The 24,062-nt window shown below is 47.8% G+C and overlaps 1 protein-coding gene across 1 annotated transcript in view; it reads left to right on the forward strand.

Moving 5' to 3' along the window:
• Positions 1-2,865: 2,865 nt before the first annotated feature.
• frem2b (FRAS1 related extracellular matrix 2b) overlaps positions 2,866-24,062 on the forward strand; it is a 97,441-nt gene continuing 76,244 nt past the window's right edge. Inside the window, exons 1-2 of the mRNA XM_060075005.1 lie at positions 2,866-8,045; positions 9,363-9,452. Coding sequence (XP_059930988.1) covers positions 3,035-8,045; positions 9,363-9,452 — 5,101 coding nt within the window. The 5' untranslated portion in view covers positions 2,866-3,034. The remainder of the gene's footprint in view (positions 8,046-9,362; positions 9,453-24,062) is intronic.

Consider the following 24,062-nt stretch of genomic DNA (forward strand, 5'->3'; position numbering starts at 1 on the left):
GTGTGTGTGTGTGTGTGTGTGTGTGTGTGTGTGTGTGTGTGTGTGTGTGTGTGTGTGTGTGTGTGTGTGTGTGTGTGTGTGTGTGTGTCTTTGTGTTAGTCTGTTTAAGTGCATGTGAGTGTGTGAGTATGTATGTGTGTATATGTGTTTGTGCATGTTCATGTTAGTTGGTGAGTGTGTGTGCGTATGTGTTTTAGAAGATCTCTTCCCCGGTGATGATGTCATCTATCACAATGCAGGCCCCTTGGGGGTGGGGGTGGGGGTGTCTCCTTCCTCTCTTAATATGTCAGTCCCCCCTGACGGAAGAACACACCTCTGTTGTTGGGGGCAAGAGAGTGACGAGGTTGAGGATTAACGGGTTAAGCCATCCGAGTGCTCTGGGGGCCTTACTGAAGGAATCACATGTCGATATCTTTCATCAACATCGTCTTAAACCGAACTTTTAGTGGTGCTTTTTAAATTGTTTGCAATCTTTAATTTTGGATAGTCTACCTCTCAAATTGTTTGCTACAATCTGCGACGGCGGCCGTCTGCAGTTGTGCAATGTTGTACAAAAAAATGTGGTTTGATCGATTGGAAGCCCTTGAGCTGCGAGACTGCAATTTTATTTTCACCATTGATGGTTGGTATTGCCAGTGTATATAGGAAAAGTAAATCAAATCTACCCCAATTTATGCTCTATTTTTATTAAGCTCTGTTTAAAATTAATATTTCACTGTAACTTCTGTCCCGAGGTTATTTTTACGACTCATTAAACTGTGTTGCCGTCTCTTTCGTCGGAGCTGTGTTTCAGAACCATAAACTGAATAGTACACTTGAACACAACACGCACCGTGTGGACGTGCCTGGCCGTGCGCGACCGTGCTCCTTGCCTCGCGCTCTAATTGGCTACTGTCAGGCGCATCAAGGCAGCTGCACGGCTGAGCTCGGTTGGCCGTTCCTTGCACATCGCATCGCAGGCATGCGAGTTTGAGAGCTGTGTTCCATGTGTCCCTTTGGCTCTGGGATCTGTGGTGCCTCAGGCAGAATGATTGTACCCAGGAGGAGGGTGTAGCCGGTTGTGGGGATATGGTAAAATGGCATGTACTTTATTAATCCCAGGTTGGACATAATGGTGTCATATAGCAGAAAGTACAGCACATTAGAAATGACAAGGGATCCATTTTTTTCAAAGCACAAAACTACAACAAATAAAAACAGATTCATAATGTGAAGTTGCAATGCAAATGAAGAACATATTCGCTAGCTCTATCATATCATCTCATAAGGGGTTCATGAGGATTGATATTGTGCAGAAAGTTTTTAAACAAACCTTTGGAACTGTGGGTGGTCCTTACTACTCTTGGTGACTTTTTAGCATGACTGGAGCCCACAGACCAACTGGCATATCATAACATGGCGTTCAAAAAAACATGATATATTATGGGGTAGAATCAAACATAATGTAACCGGATATAATAGTGTAGGATAGCATGGAATAGAATATAAATCCAACATTTTTGAAAACAGAAAAGAATAGAACAGGATAGAATGGAATAGAATGGAATAAATAGCATAATTCCTATATAATAGTATAACATAATATTGTGTAATATAATATAATATAATAGAGTAGTATATGCCCTTTATTTCAAAGAGAACTTCAGATCATTTCGGTTTTATATTGAAACGGTTTTGGAATAGATTAAATGCATAATAAACACATGACTGCATTAAATGCATTGATTAATGTTAAATAAATGCACGAGCAGGCTATCTGAGTTCACATCGTTTCTTTATCATTATTGCAAGAAGCTCTACATATCCATATGAATTGTCTCACTAACTTGAGAAAAAACTAGGAATAGGCCTACGTTTTGAGATTAAAATGGGAATTATTCAGTAATAGAAAATGTTAAATAGGTTCAATATGATATCACACTTCCATGTCATTATTTTACCTTTTGTATGTTCTCCTACCGGATATCAAACAGATTACACTTAATGACGTCAAAATACGTCTAACCCCTGGACATCACATCATGTAATTATTTCAACCAACCATGAAATGTAGCTTTAATGTTCGTCTCAGACATACAGTATACATGCCTTTCAAGAGCTCAGCTGAATAAGGCCTGAAGAAGATCTTTCTATGCTTTATTTTAATATACTCAAATATAATTTACATATTAACAATGGTTCTGAAACAGGATATTCAATTATTCAAGAACAGAGACATGTTGACCTGTCTCAATTCCATGCAACCTGTGATCTATAAACTTGAAAGTCCTTTTTTAAAATGTAATAAATAATGTAAATGTTTAATGAGTTAATCGAATTCATTAAAAACAGTCCACTTTGTCTTTGGCCAATGTAAAAAAAACCTACAGAAACCTAAAGGGGGAGACAAAGATTGTCAAACTTTTGCCAACATTCAGGACTATGCAGAAAAATGATAAATGTTCTACCCTTTTAAGAACAGCCAACCTTGCAATTTATTTTCATTTGATTTACAGGCCTATGTATTTATATTTCTTGATTTTAAACCTTAGCGGTAGACATATAGGACATATGGCAGGTCTGTCAGGATTATTATAAATATGCCCGCAGAAACACCACTTTAAATTATACCCACGCAATAAGAGAACAATAGCATCTATAATTTTTAATCAATAATATTTGTTATCAAATCCCCACACAACAACCTGCTCAAATCCAGCCCACGCTGCTCCGAGCTCCTCTTTATGACTGACATATCTCTCCACCTATCATAAGGTGAGAGGCGCATTCCAGCGGAGGTATCAGCCAATCACCGGCTGAGGGGGCGTCGCCCTTTGGTTCCAGCTTGGTGGGAGGCTGAAGTTTGGGGATTTGAGGAGAGGCGGCGCGAGAGAATGGTGCACCCAGACCCGCCGAGTCGCGTGAGAATTCAACTCCACTCAGATGCTGTCCCCGCGCAACTTTAACCACACATGCGCGGTTTTATAGGCTTGCGTTTTTGTTTGGAAAGTTTTAAAGCCCTTCTTTATCTCTGTGCATTCACACGTTTCAACAAATGGCTTGGATTATTCCTCAACATCTCCACCGTCCCCGCGCCGCGTTCATCCTGCTCGCGCTCGTGCTGACAGGTGAAGCGTCCGCGCAGCTTTTCAATAGTTATGGATTATCGTATGCCGTGCGACCCGATCTGGCTGAGGACGCTGTACTGGTGGCCAACAATGGAATACGCGTGCCTTTCGGGAGGTCCGTCTTTATTGATCCAATCAACGACCTGGTGATCCAAGTTCAGCCCGGAGATAGATGTGGGATAACAGTTCTGGACAATGACCCGCTGTCCCAAAGGCCCGGGCACCTGTCTCCCAAAAAGTTCCCATGTGAATTCGGTCCTAACGACGTGAAATACTCCCACTTCGGCTCTCGGAGCCCAGCCAAGGATAGAGTGAGGTTACAACTCAGGTACGACACCCAGACGGACACAGTGATTATCCCTTTCATGATGGAGGTGGAGGTCATCTTTACCCAGTTGGAAGTGCTGACCAAAAACATGCCGCTCACGGTGGAGAGGCATCTCGGCACAAGTAACCCGATTGACAAGAGAACACTGGAGTTCACCTTCGACCGAGGCACACACCAGTGTAAAATAGCATCGCTTTCCACTGGCAGTGCGATACCCAGATACGGGAAACTTGTGGATGATGGGAACCTGGGAACAATGTTTGACTGCGATGAATTCATGAATATGAACGTCCGTTATCAGCACACTTTCGCTCTGAAGTCGCCGAACAGAGATTATATCCCAATGTTCGTGGAACTACAAGATAAGGAGGGCAATTTGCTCAAACAGGAATTTTTTCAAATATTAGTGCGGATTAAGGAGGGGGAGGACAACTCTGCCCCGAAACCCAGCTTCGTAGCCATGATGATGATGGAAGTGGACCAGTTTGTCATGACAGCGATCACAACAGACATGCTGGCGGCGGAGGACATTGAGTCAATCCCGGATGACTTAATTTTCAACATAACCTCCCCTCTATCGTTCGAGGAAGGATACATAGTGAGCACAGACGACAGGAATTTGCCAATCACGTCGTTTTACCAGGGAGACCTGAAAGAGTTGAAAATAGCCTACAAACCCCCTGCCGTGGATTCTGACACTGAGAGGATTTTCCAAATTGTGTTTGAGATTGTCGACACAGAGGGGGCTGTGTCAGATCCCTTCGCTTTCATGATTGTGGTTAAGCCCATGAACACATTGGCCCCTGTGGTGACCAGGAACAGCGGGCAGCTGCTCTACGAGGGTCAGTCGAGGCCCCTTTCCAGCGCACACAACCTGGAGATCAGCGACGAGGACAACCTGGATAAGGTCAGGGTCGAAGCCATCGCAGGCCTGCGCCACGGATACCTCAGCGTTTTCGGCTCGGGGAGTAAGTTCTTCACGCCGGCCGACCTGGACGCCGGCGTGGTCGCCTACCAACATGATGGCAGCGACACGTACAGTGACAACATCATCTTCAGGATGACAGATGGCAAGAACGAGGTGGAGTTCCTCTTCCCCATTACGGTGGTGCCCACCGATGACGAGCCGCCGATCATTAACGCCAACACAGGTTTGGTTTTGTTTAAAAACCAGATCATGCTCATCTCCCCTCTCATGCTCAGCGCCGCTGACATCGACTCGGAGGATTCCACCATTTTATTCGAGATAGAACCGCCCTTTTCTGCCATCGGGCAGGTGATGCTGCGGCAGGCTGAGGCCCCGGAGGACCCATCCACCTGGAAGTTCAACGCTGAGGAAGAGCTCTATGAGAAGGTGGTCACCGATTGGGTGCAGCAGGACATCACAGACGGCAAACTCTTCTACAAGCACGTCGGGCCCCACAGCACCAACACCGTCATGGATCACTTTGTGTTCAGAGTTCAGGATGACAACGACCCACCCAACCAGTCGGGCCAGAGCTCATTCATCGTCAAGGTTCTCCCTGTCGACGACCTCCCACCTGACATTTACCCTGGTACGACCCTGCATATGACCGTCCATGAGTACCAGCTCACCTTCTTCCGCAAAAAGTTTCTCCGCTACACAGACCTGGACTCGGAAGACCGGGATCTGAAGTACACCATTGTCCAGCCGCCGACTGATACTGACGAGAACAGCCCTGTAGTGCTGGGATCAATAGTATTGACAGAAAAGCCAGACACTGAAGTCATTACTTTCACTCAGGCACAGATTAACCACCATAAAATCTCTTACAAGCCACCATACCTGGAGCTAGGAATTACAACTCACGTATTACAGTTTAAGTATATTGTGGAAGATACTTCCGGAAATCGTGCAGAGGGATTGTTTACCATCATTCTTCAGCCCGTGGATAACACGCCGCCAGAGATCACCAACTCCGGCTTCGGTGTCTTTGAGCGTGGCACCCATGTCATCACCCGTACTGAGCTGCACACTTCAGACACTGACACTGACAGCAGACAGATCTCTTTTACGTTGACGCAGGCCCCGCTGCATGGCCACTTCCGGTTCATGTTCACCGACATGACCAAAGGGCACACGTTCAATCTGGAGGACATCGGCCACGGCAGGATCTCGTACGTCCACAATGGAGACGAATTAACTATTGATTCAATACAGATAGACGTCAGCGACGGAGTGCACGTTGTTCCCATCACCATCAAGATCGGCGTGAAGCCCATCGACGATGAGACACCCACCATCACGCTGCCAGCGGGAACGATTGGCTCGTATATGGATGTCCTAGAGAACGGAGCAACCGAAATAACCACAAATGTTATCCAGGGACGAGACGAGGATACCGACGACCTCCGGCTGACGTATATCGTGGAGGACCCGCCGATATTCGGTCAGATCCTGGTGAACGGCAGGTGGTCTGACAGGTTCACCCAGGCTGACATCATCAGCGGTCTGGTGCTATACGCGCACACCAGTGGCGAGATCGGCTTCACCACCAAAGAGGACTTCTTCAATCTCACTCTGACCGATCTGTCTGACGAGTGGACCGTGGGGGGTAACAAAATCACCGGGGTCCGAGTTCATGTGACCATACTTCCCTTGGACAGCCAGGCGCCAGAGGTTTTCGTGGGGCCACAGTACGTGGTCACCGAAGGTGGGAAAAGTGCTGTTGAGATCATGCACATCAGCACCAGTGATGTGGACACCCCGAATGACGACCTCCTCTGCACCATCATTGTCCAGCCGACGTCCGGCTACGTGGAGAATATCTCCCCTGCCCCTGGCTCAGAGAAGTCCCGATCGGGGACGGCCATCAGCGCTTTCACTATGAAGGACATCCGACAGAGTCACATTTTCTACGTCCAAAGTATTCACAAGGGCTTGGAGCCGGTTGAGGACAGGTTCACGTTCCGGTGCTCTGACGGCATCAACTATTCTGAGAGGCATTTCTTCCCCATCTCCATAATCCCCTCTAATGACGAGAAGCCAGAGATCTACATGAGAGAGTTTGTGGTGATGGAGGGGATGAACATAGTGATGGACACCCCAATACTGAATGGCGCTGACTCGGATGAACCGGCAGATGAACTGATGTTTATCATCACAAGGGGCCCCCAGCATGGCTACATACTCAATCAGCTCACCTCCGGCACAGTCACTGTCACTAACTTCACCTTAGATCAGATCAAAGAGGCCTCCAGCATCGTCTACGAACACGATGACTCCGAGACAACGGAAGACAGCTTCGATGTTGTTCTCACAGACGGAAAGTTCAGCGTGGAGAAGACTGTGATCATTATGATAATCCCCATCGATGATGAGACTCCGCGGATGGCGATCAATGATGGCCTGGAGGTGGAGATAGGTGACGTGAACGTGATAAGCAGTACAATTCTAAAGGCCACCGATCTGGACAGCGAAGATAGCTCTCTGACGTACATCGTCCGCTACGGGCCCAGTCAGGGCTATCTGCAGAAGACGCCGGCCGACGGCTCACTACTAAACATCACTGTCGGCATGAACTTCACCCAGAACGAAGTGGACCTTGGGTTGATCGTGTATGTCCACAACGGACAAGAAGGGATCCGCGACCTCATCAAGTTTGACGTGACGGACGGCACCAACGCCCTGATTGACCGGTACTTCTACGTCACCATCGGAGGCATCGACATGGTTTTCCCCGACGTGGTCAACAAAGGCGTGTCGCTGAAGGAAGGCGGCAGGGTGTCCCTGACCACCGACCTGCTCAGCACCACCGACCTCAACAGCCCCGACGAACACCTGGTGTTCACCATCACCCGAGCCCCCGCGAGGGGTCACCTGGAGTGCACGGACACCCCCGGATGGCCCATCGCGTCCTTCACTCAGCTACAGCTGGCGGGAAACAAAATCTACTATGTCCACACAGCGGTTGACGAGGTGAAGATGGACAGCTTTGAGTTTGAGGTGACAGATGGCTACAACCCGGTGTTCCGCACCTTCCGTGTATTAATCACCAACGTGGATAATAAACGCCCCGTGGTAACGATGCACGGCCTCAGCGTGACCGAGGGAGAGAACAAGCTCATCACACCCTTTGAGCTGACGGTGGAGGACAGGGACACGATGGATCACCTGCTGAGGTTCACCGTCACTCAGGTGCCGGTACACGGCCGCCTGCTGTTCAACAGGACCAGGCCCGTCACCTCCTTCACCAAGCAGGACCTGAACGAGAACATGATCACGTACAAGCACGACGGCACGGAGAGCGCCGAAGACAGTTTCTCCTTCACCGTCACGGACGGCACCCACACCGACTTCTACGTGTTCCCCGACACGGTATACGAGACCCGCAAACCCCAGGTGATGAGGATCCGGATCCTGTCGGTGGACAACGGGGTGCCCCAGATCTCAGTGAACAAAGGCGCGCCCACGCTGAGAGTCCTGGACACGGGTCACCTAGGCTTCCTCATCACCTCCAAGACCCTGAAGGCCCAGGACCGAGGCAGCCGGCAGGACTCTGTGGTCTTCAGGGTCAGCGTGTTCCCGGAGCACGGCTACCTCATCAACCTTGGTAGAGGAAACGCCACGGTGTCCAGCTTCACCCAAGGTAAGACTGCACTTCCATCCACCCCATTGTTCCTCAAACAATACATCAACTATGTAGAACACTGTGTTTGTGTGTGTGTGTTTGTCACGCCGGCGCCACTGGCGTCGTGCTTTGAATTCCCAGCGATGCCGGAGCCCACTTACTCTTAACTCATTATGCGTGTTGTCACTTTGCTAATGGCTCTATCCTCGGAGGTACACAGGAGAGGGAGAAAACAGCTGAGTTCAAACACCAAGGTTTTAGGTTTCTCTCCAGAGACTGCCTGTTTGTGGAGATGAAGTGTGTCAGCACCTTGGGCTGTCCGCATTTAACAAGAGCTGTGATTTCTCTCCTTCTCTCGCTCACCTCGGCTGATGCATTTCCCTTCCCGGAGAATTAGCCGTGTTTTGCATGCACCGCAGTAACATTTGCACATGGGGTTGGTGGGGGGGGGGGGGGGGGGGGGATTTGCAAACATAAGGAGAGAAGGTGTGAACATGAAAACACACCAGAGGGAGGGAGAGCTGTTTGTTAGGGATTACACAGCAAACGACGGGCTTTTACAAACACGGGTTGTCAGACTCTGCTGTTGTAAACGAACCGCAGGGATGGGAGGTGGGGGGGAGGGGCATTGGTAAACACTAAATATCAGGCCATGGAGATCAGTGCACACTCCATCTCCACATACTTCCCTCCCTGTATTTACTCTGTCATTCTTCCCCCCCGCTGCTCCGGCGGCCTGTTCAATATTTCAAGCGTCCTCACCGGGGTAAACAGACAGTAAATAAAGCCAGCGTCCCCAGGGTGTCTCAAAAATGTGCCTATGCATTTTTATGAGCGGACCCCTTTGAAGGGAAATGTTTTGACATCAAATATTGAAGATGCGAGGGGAGGCCTGCTCCTCGCTATCCCCCCCCCCCCCCCCCCCCCCCCCCCCCCCGTTCCGGGGCGACGAGGATAGCGCGGCGGCCCTCCCGTTCAAGATGGCAACAGACGAGATGAGACTATTTTCTCCCTCAGCGGCGTGTGGCAGTGGAGCCGTCGCTTCTGCTCACAGCGAAAGGCCCAGGACACAGTTAACAGATTCATACACAAGGGGCATAATTCAGGGAACGGGTGGGAAAATAATTACTCTGCCTGCCGTAGAAGATAGCTCAGTGGCAGGGGAAACACTTGGATTGGAGAATAGTGTAAGAAAATATACGACGAAATATACTGAGCGAGGAATTATACCGTACTGCCACCACCCAGAAGTCCTGAGAGAGCGTGGCCTTTCTTTCAACTGTGGTCCATAATCTCTTTGCACTGACCTCATAGTCCTCTGTGTTTGTCTTCCAGCTGAAATCGACGACATGAAGATATGCTACGTGCTGAAGAACGGAGACAACTCTACGAGTGACACCTTCCACTTCTCCATCGAGGACAAAGGTGAGCTTAAGTTCTGGATGGATGATTGTACGATGTGAAATGTTTTTCAGTTCTGTTTGTGTACAATGTGCTGCAGTCAACCCTTTGGCAAGATCAGAATCGTGTGCCTTTCCTAAGCTAGTACTTAATTGTTTTAAGGAGGTATTTGGATTCATTAATTTCATGAAGGTGGAATTATTTTACAATTGGTCATAACCATTATTACAACTATGAAAATTAAAAGTTCCTCATATCCCCTGCATCCTTAAAGTACCACTAGGGGTACATCATGTACCCCAATTTAAGAAAGACTGATCTAGTGGTTTGGGTTTTAAATGACCTTTATCAAAAGATTCACTGTAAGGCGCTATGGATGGAAGTATCTGCTGAATGTGATATGTTATAGAACGCTTTGTGCGCTATTTGTCTTCCCCACCTAAGACCTAGCAAGAGAAAATAAATCAGCAACCCAGAGACAAACATATTGAGAGAAACAATGGGCGAAGAAAACCAACAAGAAAAACAACCCCATGGGCTGCCTTTATTAGTCTTCATAAAGAAGTGTTTTTTCTGCAGTGGTGGGGGAACTAAATTTTGCTGATATTTTCTGTCACGCCCGCCGCACTGCTCCAACCAGCAGTTAAAAAACCATTTAGATGTCAAGGCCGCCTGGACCATCAACAACCTTTTTTCCGGGCCGTCAATGATGGCAACCTTGAAGTAGATATCTTTAAAAATACGGCTGTCTGCCAATAAGAGCTAGGGGCACAGGCACAAACACACACACGCACGCGTGCACACGCATGCACACTGTTTATTTTCCCTTTTATTTTTACTTCCCAGACAACACTAAATATCGATCGTTTATGTCCCGAGTCTCGGTCCATTGCATTTGTAAAAAGTACAAGGAAAAAAAAAAGTGAGCCTTTCTTTGTGTCGGCCATTACCCGAGGTAGCTCCGTTGACAGTGTGTTATTTCTTCTGCTCTTTACATTCAAACGGAGAACACAAAGGATCCCTCTCCCTCGGAGAAGGGCCTGGCTTTTCAACAAGACACACTTAGATAACGGATCCTTCCTCTTCGACCGCGAGACGCTTCTGTGGCTACAATTAGCGCGCAGACAGACTAATGGCTGTGCTAACAGGTAGAGGGGCCGTTATTGGGGCTGTGGGGCTGAAGTTATGGGCAAACGCTCGCGGCTCTTCATGGAGAAGGAGCTGTTGATGTGGCCACTCTGTCTGGGCTCGCTGCGGTGGCCGTGCGCGTACAGAGCTCCGTTTTGTTGAGTCAAGCTCAGTCGATTCTCCTCATTATTCGCTCAATTGGGCTATTTGTCATGGATCTCTGTAGGCCTTCTCCTCCACCTCCTCCTCTGTTTCGGTCGTGCCTCCGGCTCCCAGCAGTCACTCCATCTTTCAATCGCTCTCTCATTCACTCTCACTTTTTATTTTAGATGGCTTTTCTCTTTCGCTCCCCTTCCGTTTCTCCTGTGCTCTTTCTCAGACTCTCTTTCCCTGTCTCTCTCTGCATGCGTCTTTTTATTTCTCTCTCGCTATCCCTCCCCCATATCTCTCTCCCCCTCCCTCTCTCCCCCTTTCTTTACATCTATCTCACCCTCTTTATAACTACCTCTCTCTCTCTCTCTCTCTCTCTCCCTCCACCTGTCTCTCTCCCTCTACTGATCCCCCATCTCTGCATCGCTCTCATCTCTCTCTCTCTCGCCCTATCTCTCTCTCTTGCCCTCCCTCTGTTTGTCTACCCCTCCCTATCTCTCCATCTTTCTCTCCCTATCTCTGTCTACCATCTATCTCCCTCTCCTGTGTCTACCGCGTGTCTCTCCCTCTCTCCGTTCTCCGTACACATCCTCGCGCCCTGGTTCCGCAGGCAGGCTGAGCGATGGCTCGCTCGCAGAGAGATCTCGTCGATATCAACCTGGAGAGATGGATCAGAGGACTGCTGCTGTTAGCTCCTCACGCCCGACAGCCACCTCCTCCCCTCCTCCCCTCCTCCTCCTCCTCCTCCTCCTCCTCCTCCCCCTCCTCCTCCTCCTCCACCCTGTTAAGTTGGAGCGCTTCACAAACCTGAGGCGCAAAGGGGGTGCGAGGGCCAACCCGCGGGGCACGCACAGTCTTTATCCCAGTGCTAGGCTTCTCGTTTGAACTTCTCAGCGGTATCATCAGGCGTGGTTATGAGTGTGTTTCGACGAGGCTGGAGGTTCAATGCCTTTTGTGATGAGCCTCCTTGTAGAACGACCCCACGTTTCGCGGCCGGGGTTTCTCTCTTCGCCCGCCCACGTTCGCAAGGCTGCACCGGTGCATTGTGGGCCAACAGCAAGGCCTAAAATACCCCCGGTGATGGAGGCTAGGGTGGTGGAATGCTTTGAAGCTGCACACAGAGCTCCTCGGGATCACTGCTTTGATTCCTGGGAGCTGGGATCCATTTTTAGGGGCGTGTCACAAACACGCCTGAACCACACAGGCCGCTGCCGTCGCAGCTGCATTGTGTTGTTCCTGCACTTTTCTGAACACGTTGAGAGTCACAATACGGCCCTCACGGTTGGATTACCCAAGCATGTTGGGATTCCGCACGTGTATGTATGTGTGTTAATGTTATACTCACATAACTAATGATTGAGTTCAATACAATTATATTCTAAAATGACATGTACAGTTGTGTATGTGTGTGCGTGGGTAAGTGCGTGTACGTGTGTGTGTGTGTGTGTGTGTGTGTGTGTGTGTGTGTGTGTGTGTGTGTGTGTGTGTGTGTGTGTGTGTGTGTGTGTGTGTGTGTGTGTGTGTGTGTGTGTGTGTGTGTGTGCGTGCATACACCTGTGGGTGGGTCTGAATTCAATTTGTGAGCGAGCTCGTTATAATAAGTGTTAGTGAGATGACTGGACGGTGATTTTGGATCATGTATTTCATGAAAGGTACACATTTATCTGCTTTTCTGACACCTTTTAATTAAAATCAAGTGGTTGACTTCATGCCAGAGACAATTTATTCGATACAAAAATGGAATTCGATGATAGATTATGATATTAATGATCATAATTGAAAGGCAGAACTATTGCCTATTGTTAGCAGGGTATGCCCAGATGCGGATTTACCTGCATTAAGCTAATATTGTAAATTTAATCAATCAAACGATCAGCCAACTGGGATACAGCGCCAGACACTTCATCCGGTCTTCTCAAACGGGATAAGAACCCCGCAGAACTCTCCAGAACTGAACTTCCTGTGTTCGGTTTTGAGCCGTCAAAATGGGGGAAATGTTTGTTCAAAACGCGGTGCCATCCATTGCACTCCATCTCAATGCTCTTGGCAGCTCGTACCTTGGCTGGCATCGAACCAGCGGCGAGTTCATTCTGTGAAAGCTTCTGGTGCAGATGGATTATGCTGATGAATGCCACGGTATTGACCTATTTAGGCTGAGTGTGCATGAGTTTAGCTCCTGGCAGCCGACTACCTACTTTGTGGCGTGATGCGATTTGAACTGTAGAGCGAGACTTTATAAATCTCCGGGGTGGAGAACATTGATGGGTCCAAGTTATAATCCTCTGCTTTCGACCACGCTGCACTTTTTTGTCTTTTACGCGTCAGAGACGGTTACAGTAATAGCCCAGGCTTTGATTTGCAACAGACCAATCTTTGTGTTTTATTAATGCAAAAAGAACGTGTCGTCCTTCCGAGAAGAACGTTAAGAAGTTTGACGTTGATCGAGCACCTCTCATAGGGACAAATTAAATTTTTTTCATTTTGGGGAGGCAGGAGGAATCCCTGTCTCACTCAATTAAGCCGGCATAAACAAACCGACCAGATGGGCTTTTCACCCAAAATAACAACATGACAATCAAGCGCCGTCCAGAGAAGCTTGTCATTTTTAATTGGTGTGTTGAACAATAAACGAGGGCCACTCACTCGGTTGAATGGAGCAATGAGGCACTTAACCCATCGAGCAACTCCAAGATCCCGGACAATGCATTCTTTGCATAATTGAGGTGCGTCGGGCATCGATTGAAGATAGCGGGAGGAGGTGAGGTGCTTGTGAGGTGCTTGTTGACCCCCGGAGGTCTGAGAAGATGAGCTCCTACTGGAGGGAGTTAAGCTGATGGGATTTTTAGCGGTGAGGCTGAGTTCAAGGTGACTGGGTGATGGCATGCAAGTTGACAAGGTGTTCTCTAAAGATGGTGGCGGTAAAGGTTGTGGTGGTGGTTGTGATATCCGTAGTAGTAGGAGGTCGATTTTGGTTCGAGATGGTTGCATTTAGATTAGTGCTGTCAAGCGATTAAAATATTTAATCGCGATTAATCACATTAATGTCATAGCTAACTCCCGATTAATCGCGATTAATCGAATTGCTATATAACCCTTGATTTCTTTGTCCCATTCATTTTTCTAATTTTAATGCTCTTATCAACATGGAGAAGGGCATCGGCTTGCCTAGTGCAAATGTTTTTTTATTGATAACAACATTGGCATATACCGATCAAAAAAAAACCCTATAGTGCAATTAAACGGTGAAAATACAAGCATACTGCCTCGAACATAGCAGTCAGGCTACTGCTTCTTTGTTTTGAGCCAAAGAAAAAAAAAAGATATCTATATATTTTTTTAAATTAATAAATAAATTGCGTTAATTGCGTGATAAATAAATTAACGCCGTTCAAATTGGTTTGCGTTAATGCCGTTAATAACGCGTTTAACTGACAGCACTAATTTAGATATTAGGTTTGAGATGGTTAACATTAAGGTTAGGGTTAGAGAGGGATAAGTTTAGAAGGGTGGTTAGAGATGGTTAAGGTAAAGTATTATGTTGGATATGTTTATAATTGTTACATCAATTGATCTATGCATCTTAATATCTGAACAATTCCCCACATTTGTAGGTTGATGGGGGTTTTTCCTTTTCAAATTATGATTACATAGGACTATAATTATGTGTTTATTCAATATTCATTCGATATCACATCACACAACACATATCACTGAAAGAGTAGTGTATTGCATCGGAATGAGGAGAATGGTGTTTGAATTAAATATCCATTTTGATCGAGTGTTAATTGAGCACTGCTCAGAGATGCTGGCGTTACTGGTGTTGGTGACGGTGTTGCTGGTGGAGGGAGAGGTGGGGGCAGCTAGGGGGGGGCTCTGTATTTATCCACCGTGTCAGGATGTGGGTGGAATTGGGGGGTGACTCTGTTCACGTCTGAGTTCATGTGTGAGTTTATGTGTGTTCACACTCTGTGCTCACCTGCTGTGTGAAGTCCCACTGGGAGCAACAGGAGACCTATAATTACTGAGAAAGTGTCAGCTCACTTTCTGACAACAAAATCTATCTCTGTTTATGTCTCTGTTTTGTTTGTCGGGTGGTTGTGTGTTGGTGGGTGCGTGGGTGGCTCTGTATGTGTGGGTGTGTGTGTGTGTGTGTGGGTGTTTGTGTGTGTGCAGGTCGCTGGGTGTGGATCGCTGGATGATGTGTGACTGACTTCAGACTTTGCCCTACCAACCTACACAACAATAACATGATACATGGGAATGTGTTTCCTCTGATATATACGTCAAATTCCAAGTACACAGGTTGATATTGTTTCACACAAAATGCAATGTAATACTTTGCAACGCATAATATGTTACACGTGTTCTCGAATTGATTTATTAGTATTGGATGAGAAGCGGGTCAACCAAAAAGTTAATTTCCTCTCCTGGTTTTAAAGTTTCACGTCGTTGCTTCCTCTTGAGGTTAAGAAGAGGGTGGTGTGCTATGTTTGAAGAACGGATGTTTTTTTTAAAACAAACCACTCTACAGTGGTGCTTTGCGAAACACATTCCTTGCAGGAAAGGTGTTTTCTACCTAGCTCGCTGCAGCTTAAGCAGAGAGAGCTAGAGATTTACCTCTCCTCTCCTTGTTCCAGAGCATGCATGCAGTACGCATCTAACTGAGTACAACTGGGTATTACTTATTCTTGTTTCCATTATGCATTAGTTTCAGCTGTATATTGTAGCAGTATATCAGTTTGGATGGTTTAGGTATTAGATTAGAGATTATTACATTACTTTAGGTTAGGGACGGTTCAGTTGAGCCATTAGGTTAGAGTTAATTAAGTTTTGGCGTTGGGTGAGAGATGGTTCAATTGAAGTTTTGGGGTTTGAGATAGTTAGGTTCAGGGGTATTTGGTTAGAGATGGTGAAGTTCAGATAGAAGGTTGAAGATGATGGTAATGTAAAGAAGGTTGGAGAATATGGTTACGTTAGGGTATAAGGGTTAAAGATGGTTAGATTTAGGCATAAACATAGAAATAGTTAAGCTTAGGCATTAGGTTGGACATTGTTAGCTGAACGTGTTCAGTGAGAGAATGGCTGCTTCTGGGTGTCCGGCTGTCCGTGTGTTTTCTCTGTGAGAGACCCTCCGATGCAGTGAGCCAGCCTCCACCCCCAGCCTCCAGAACTCTGGGGCGGCCATTCGTCCTAGCGTCGGAGCGTCGGAGCGTCTGAGCGCCGGAGCGCCGTCCCTAATCACAAGTTATTGCTGCGAACGTTCAGGGAACGCTGGGATTCATTTCCTGCTCCCTGTTCCTCTCTCTAATCCAGCGTCTGTGGGGGATTATGTTTGTTTTGGGAGGGGGGGTTTTCCTTCCCCTTCCCGTTTTTTTTTTCCATCGCCCGCGGCCCGGTGCCGGCCAGCCAGAACGTGCCCTCACACGCCAATGCGAGGCGCGGCGCGGTTCGACGTGTGTCGGGTAGAAACCTCAGGAAAGAAGAGATGAGTCATGGGTTTTACCGCTCTGTCTCTGTATGCTGTTATTAATCAGCCTCGACCAACTCACTTCACTGGGTGGTATTGCGTTCCTCTGTCCTTGAGACTGATCGTATGTCATACACACAGCTTGTGTCCTTTACTGACACATTAGTGTCCGTGTGTGTGTGTGTGTGCCTGTGTGTGTGTGTGTGTGTGTGTGTGTGTGTGTGTGTGTGTGTGTGTGTGTGTGTATGTGTCTGTTTTTAATGTATTTGTGTGTTTTATGAATGTGTGATTGTGTAGGTGTGTGTCTGTGTGTGCGAGTCTTGTGTATATGTGGTAGGTGTCAGTGTGCGTGTGTGTGTGTGTGTATAAACATGTTGTCATACATGAATCCTTGAAAGGAATATTTCTTTAGAAGCCGAGGTAAAGAGAGCCGTGAGGGGGGGGGGAGGCAGCTCGTAAAAATATTCACAAGACATTTTATTGTCGGACCTAAAAAATTGTTGTGTTCAACTGCGATCAAACATCTGGGAGTTGATTACAGAGTGGTTAGAGGGGGGGAAACATCTGCTCTCCGGTGAGGAGGAGGAGGAGGAGGAGGAGGAGGAGGAGGAGGAGGAAGGGGAGGGAGGGGAAGGGGGGTGAGAGGAGGTAGAGAAGAAGGAGGGAGGGCGGGGAGAAGAGGGAGGAGGTGGTTCAGGAGTGATAAAGGAGAAGGAAGAGGGCATGGAGGAAGTGGGCGCGAATGGGAACGGGGACAATGAGGAGAGAGAGGAAGAGAGGAGGAGGACGTGGTGAAGGAGGAGAGAGGAGGAGGAGGAGGAGGCAGGATGGATGGATAGGGGGAGAAGGGAGGGGCGAATGAGGAGGAGGGGGGGTGGGGGGGGATAAGTGAATTACAGGCACGATCTGAGCTCATCTGATCTCAGTGTGGAGTTTTGAGTTTCTTCACGTTCTGGTGGTCATGTTCATCTGGTTCTCCACCCGTATCTCCGCCCGTCCGTCCACATGGTGATGGAGGAGGAGGCTGCCAGCGACGGGCTGCACGGCCAGGGGATGTGCTGTGTAGCGTTATTGTGTTCTGGTTCATGGTGGATCCAGCTGTCATGAGAAGCGCTCTTGGATTTGAAACGAGATTCATTTCTCATCAACTCAAACAGCTGCGATAATTACAGATGTAAAATTGTCGGAGTGAGACGTATATATATATATATATATATATATATATATATATATATCTCTCACAGAAAGATAACTGAATTAAATGTGATGCTATTCGATAAAAACAATCACAGTCAACACACTAATCGAAACATATATGTATTTATACAGAGCTTCAATAATCATGGGTGGGGAGCAGATTTGTTTATACAGTGGATATACACTTTATTTGATTTGACAGTCAGACAGACAGACAGTCAGACAGACAGACAGACCGGCAGACTAAATTATGTTCACCTGAGTTATTCAAGGTATATCTGAGCGTACCAATATTTGATTATCAGTCCTCGGGTGGCGTTTCTGAGGTGGTGGAGGTTCCGCACTGCTGGAGTATTCATGTCCTAGCTCTGGAGTGAAATAGGAAGAGTACCGCACCCCCCGGCTCAACCCAACCCCACTCAAGATGAAAATCTCTTCCTGCTATAAGACCACACACTCGAGACCAACCACCACCCCTCTTCCCCCCCCCCCCCCCCCCCCCCCCCCCCGCCCCCCATCCTGCAAACCCAGCCAGGATAAGGATCTACCACTTACACGGCAAGGGGCAGGCGAAGAAAATTCCCAACTTGGGTGTCTATGAGCGGTCCAAGTCCAGACGTGTTCCCTGGCTGCTGACTATTGTCGTTACCACCGACTTTAGGATCCCCTCGGAGCAGAACGAGAGCGCTCTGGCGCCTCAGGAGCGTCTGGGTGTGTCTCTACGCGCTTAACCTCCAGCCGCGAAGCCAACGCGACGTTGGCGGCGAAGATAAACACGTAAAAGAAACACCTACTTTACCCGGGCCGGGATTAACGCCGGCTAGAGTGCAGGCGACTTAACACATTTTTTTTCTACACGGTGTTGATCGGTCGGTGACAGCGCGGCTCGGAGAACACCTCGCTTCCTGCTGGGGGTCCCTCCCCCCCCCCCCCCCCCCTCTCTCTGCTCCCTTACAGCGGATCAGTGCTGGCTGCGCTCTGCTAAATCAGCCTGGGTAATGTGTTTTCCGGCCACTGGGCTCCCAGTGGTGCGGGGCTACGGGGGTCTGTCTCGACGCTGCGGTGTAAGCGGGGCGTTGACAGCTGGCCCCGGCGTGCATGCGGCAGCGCGCCGTCGTGCCTCTGCATGTGGGCTGGATCGTACCAACTGGTAACGCAAACCCCTGCGAGAATCCGTGTGCAAACGGCGCTGCATGCTGGGACGCGTGGCTGTGTGCATAGAGGTGAAATGCACACAATGGGGCTTCGCGGCGGGGGCACGTGCGCGCCTGCGTTTGGGCGGATGCATGCATGTGGCATACATAAAAGAGCGTAATCATCACACATGAATACACGCACACACACACACACACACACACACACACAATGCAATCTAAGTGTGCATGTGCATGTACACACGCGTGCACATGCGAACTCAGATTGCACAGCGGCCTCTTCACTATCGCTGGCTCTCGCTCACATGCGCGCATATTCTCAATCAAGAACACACACGCACGCACAGTGATGCAGGCTCTCACATATGCGCACACCGACACACACACACACACACACACACACACACACACACACACACACACACACACACACACACACACACACACACACACACACACACACACACACACACACACACGCACACACGCACAAACATTCTCACAAACTCACAGTCTCACCAACGTGCAGGCATTCGCACTCACTGACTCACTCACTCTCTCTCGTTCTCACACACACACACACACACACACACACACACACACACACACACACACACACACACACACACACACACACACACACACATACACACACACAGCCACACACGTAGACACACACAAGCATACAGCACGCAGTCACGCACGCACACACACGAACACAGACAGTGTTGACAGTGCAGCTTGCGGGGACGGTGTGGGAGCCTGTGGTGACAGATGGGGTCCTGCTAAGATGTTTTCTGCCGGAGGCCGGTCCTCACAAGTCTTTAAAGCGAGGACTCTTCTCTCTGGGAGTCTCAGATGTTGTCTCTTCTTTAGGCCGGCCGGCTGCAATGATGTACGCACGAACAGACACAATTAAGCCTAATGATGTCATCGCCAGAGAAGCTCTGCAATTCATCGTCTTTCATGCTGGTGGGGTGTTGGAGTGTGTGTTTGGGTCTATTGTCTGTGTGTTTGTGTGTGCATGTGTGCGTGTGTGTATGTAAATGTTTGTGTTGGCGTCTGTGTGTGCGTGCGTTCTGGGCAACGATATTGAGAATCTTACCATAATCTTTCATCGTGCTTAAGTGGGGGTGAGAATCTGTGTGTGTGTGTGTGTTTGTGTGTGTGTGTTTGTGTGTGTGTGTGTGTGTGTGTGTGTGTGTGTGTGTGTGTGTGTGTGTGTGTGTGTGTGTGTGTGTGTGTGTGTGTGTGTGTGTGTGTGTGTGTGTGCGTGTGGGAGTGTGTGTGTGTTGTCGTCAAGACCGGGGGGCACCCAGTTTCCCTTTCACCACCATGACCACCATCACCACCTGCTCCCCTCTCCGGTGGAAGTGAATGCTCACCTGGTGGGAACACACCTGGTGTCCCGGGGAGATGAGAGGGAGCAGAGAGAGACGGGGGGACGGGGGGACGGGTTGGAGATGAAAGGTAGAGAAGTGATTTGATGATCTGGGACGGAGGGGAAGGGGACGGGCGGGAGAGCCTTCTCTCTCCGTTACCCAGCCTTACTCTGCAGTTCATGCCAGGCGACGTGCTGTAGCCCCCCTAGCTGCCGAGGGAAACGCTTAGCAGGAAATAAATTTCGACGAGTCCACCAGCGGTCGGTGCATGTCGATTGTCCAATCACATGGCTGAACGCACACACACCGCACAGCGCGCTCCTTTGCATAAAGCGAATCGAAGTGAAACTTTTTTTCTTATTTCAACGGACCGAGTTGACGCACCAACACCCGAGCTGTCCCATGATCCTTTGCGCCACACGTCTGATTCAAAGTCCAGGGAGCACGCCGGCTCTCTTCATTAGCAGCGCGCGGAGGAGCAGGGCCGTCAGGGGGGAACGGGAAGCACAGCCCCGGCGGCGTCTGGATCTCTTCTGCCTCCCACTACGGCAAGAGTTGGCCCTCGTATCCACACCAGGGACATGTTTTAATAGTTCCAGAAACATCTCCGCCTTGCTGGAGTGATGTTTCAGCGCCGCCATGCATGAAGCTGAGTTGGGCTCATCTGAACGCGGTTGCTTGTATTCAATGATGTTTAATTGCTTAGTCATTTAGTAATATGACAGTTTTATCTCAAGCTCAAGACAGATGTTAAATACCGTAAAAATCTTTTGGTGCGGAAGAAATGTCAAACTTAATTTCTTGTTTTCTCTAACCAACCTTCCAGCGAGGTCGCAGTGAGACACGACAATGAATGTTTCACCAACGGAAGATCTGTTCAACCCAGCGACCACATCATCATAATAATAATAATATTCGTATCTAGAGAGCACCTTTCGATACAAGCAAAGTACGCTTCACACGGAAACTCAAGTCAGCGTCAGGTCAAATGGAAAAGAACATGAAGCATAAAAGGAAACCAAAACAAACCACAATCGTCAAAGGACCAAGAATAACAAGTAGACAAAGTTCGCAAAGAAGAAATTGTCTCTTTCCGTTGAGATAATTACCTCTTAATGGTTCACTAAAATTGGTAAACATTGAGTGGGCGCTAAATGGGCCAACCATGCTCGGAAACATATGCTCACACAGACAAACCATCTTATATATTCCATGCACACTGAAAGATCAAACGTCACGGCTTGTCTATTAACTTACCATGCTTGGAAAAGGCTGGGGGCATTAAACACGGCTCGTTACCTCTCTGACCTGGGAGGTGTGTGATGGTCATGTGACGTGCAGGTGACAAACGATCCTGTTCATTTGGTTATCTGCACGAGCAATTTGTAGCCTGCTAATGCTATCTTTCAGTGCTGGGGGCTTTGCCTATTTGCGTGTGTGTCTGTGTGTGTGTGTGTGTGTGTGTGCAGATTAATTTTCAATTAGCCCATTAGTATTGGCTCCCCCATACAGGAGCAGCAGGAGTGAACTTGTGAATATTCTTAAAAGCTTTTCTCCTTGCATTGTTTCTGGGGAGTGGAGATAATGACTTGCTTGTCCTGGGAGACGGGAAAAAAAAGTTGAAAGCGACATTCAGGAAAAAAGCTGACACAAAACCGTAGCCTTTTATAAGTCTGAAGCTAAGAGGTCCCTTCCGTAGAGGAACACTTCAACAATTCATGTTTGCTCTTCTTCAACAAAATCCCAGAACTATAATCGATGGGTTTGAATTCCAGTGTGCTATTCTTGTTACGCGTTCTGACTATGTTGAGTCCCCTCAACGATATTTCATGTTTCTTTTGTTTTCAACTGTGTTCAACTGTGTGTTTGTATACACACCATATTATTTTCAACTGTGTGTTCAACTTCTAATGAACACACATCATTATCTATATTATTTTTATATCATTACCATACCTGAATTTAATTACAACAACCATATACAAGTTTAAGTTTTCTGAAGCTTTACGTATAACCAGACCAAGCCAGCACTGAACAATTCCAGCAAAAGACAGACTTAACCCTAAAGTATGAGATGGGATATTGTATTTTTAAACCTTTAAGGTTTCAAACTTTAATGTAGGGGACTTAACAACCGATTTCTGTCCCTTGTGCAACCAACAAGATCAAGCTAGGCCCTGCAAAGAAAGTGCAATATAACTTTTATTCCCTACTGTCACTGAGCCCATATCTTTTTTTTAGCAATTAAAAAATTATATAGGCTGCAACATCAGGGGGATAAGTAGAAAACGGCAATGCCTACGCTCTATGGTTTTCTGATTGACCCCTATTTTGATGGTACCAACATTGTGATTGGCTGCTCTATGAGGAGATATATATATTGCCAGCCTTCTGATAGGTCATGGTGTGACATTATAGGCATTACCAGCATTCGGATTGGCTCATGTATGAGTCAATAGGAATTACCAGCGTTGTGGCTCATATATGAGGGAATAGGCAGTACAAGTGTTCTGATTGGCTCCTGTATGAGGGAACATGCTCTTCCAGCATTCTGATTGGCTGCCATGCTAGGTAGAAGGGATTTAGGCTGTGGTGTTGAGAACAGATCGATGGTGACATTCAAACCGTGGGAGGGCTGTCTGACTTTGGGCCGGACGAATGCAAATGGCCGCCTTTGTAATTTTACAAAGAGCCACAAATCAAAACTGCCGCAGGATCATCTGCTTTCTAATTAGGGAAACTATGAGCAAACAGGACGTGTTTCAGATATCTGATGTGATATCTGTTGCCAAGAGTGGACAAAAGGGAGGAGGAAGGTAGAAAACTAATGGGAGAAAAACGAATTGGATATGTCTGATGAAGATGACAATGGAAATGAGGATGATGATGATGATGATGATGATGATGGTGATGATGATGATGATGAGGATGATGATGGTGATGATGAAGACTGGGATGAAAGTTCCATGATGATGATGATTAGGGAAAAAGATTTCTATGTTGATGATGCTGGGATGATACTGATGAGGACGGTAAGTAAGAGGAAGATAGGGATGATGATGATGAGGACGAAGAGGAAAAGGATGATGATGCAGATGAGCTAGCCATACTAAATTGTTGTAGGACTTGAAGAAAAGAGACAAGCAGAGTAATTAATGTGACGCACACACAGTGTGTATATTCAACGCCTCAAAGCGTGTGGTGCTCTGCTTGAAGCCCTGACAATTACTGCAAGAATCTTTAGTAATGCCACTCTCCTTGGGAAGCACTTTAAGAAACCATTATTGGACTTCTACCAAACACATGCATGTGTTTGTCTGTGTTTGTGTGTTTGTATGGCTGTCCATATTCATTTGTTGGTTATGAATGTGTGTGTGTTTGAGTGTGTGTTTGTGTGTTTATATGTGTCTCCATATTTGTTCCTTTGTTTTGTGTGTGTGTGTGTGTGTGTGTGCGCGCGTGTGGATGTGTGCGCCGTTTGTCCGTATACATGATGGTGTTTTCTGAGCATAAAAAACGCGAGCAGAGTGGGAGGCCTTCGATCGGCTGATGACCTGCAGTCATAGCAGGTGATGATGTCCCCTTGCAAGGGCCCTGAAGTTTCCTGTAAAGGCCTCTGGAAATGTGGAGGTGTAAGACACCAGAGAGCTGATGGACTGATGCTCTGTCTCCCCTGCCCTCCGGTCCCCACACTGCAGCTGGAGTCAGGAAGTGACAAAAACCCCGCTGGAGACGACAGACTCTATCACAGGCCCTGTTTACTACAGCCTTATGGAGGATACAAACATATATTATTGCTATTTCTACTAGTGTTATGGTTATTTTGTGAGATAGCGAGGTAAGAAGGTGGGTGGATAGCAGGGCTGTTCTGATGCATGTTGTTCCTGGACATCTACGCTATCTGATACAAAGAAATACCCCATCCCAGGTAGTTGTTCAAAGTCCCTTTCTTCTTCCAGGCTTTATAAGAGAGTGAAAGTCGGGCTGATTCAAAGAGAAGTATGCTACTGTTCAGAGCGACCAACAATCAGCGACCAGCCAACACATGCCGTCAGAGCCCTCTTTGATCTTCCTCCATCTTAGAATAAACCCAGCACACTTCTCCACGGCAGAATGCCTCCGTATTAGAATCCAGGGTACCGGTGGGCGGGGGGGG

Source organism: Gadus macrocephalus, chromosome 16 (assembly GCF_031168955.1).
Source record: "Gadus macrocephalus chromosome 16, ASM3116895v1".
NCBI classification, from domain to species: domain Eukaryota; kingdom Metazoa; phylum Chordata; class Actinopteri; order Gadiformes; family Gadidae; genus Gadus; species Gadus macrocephalus.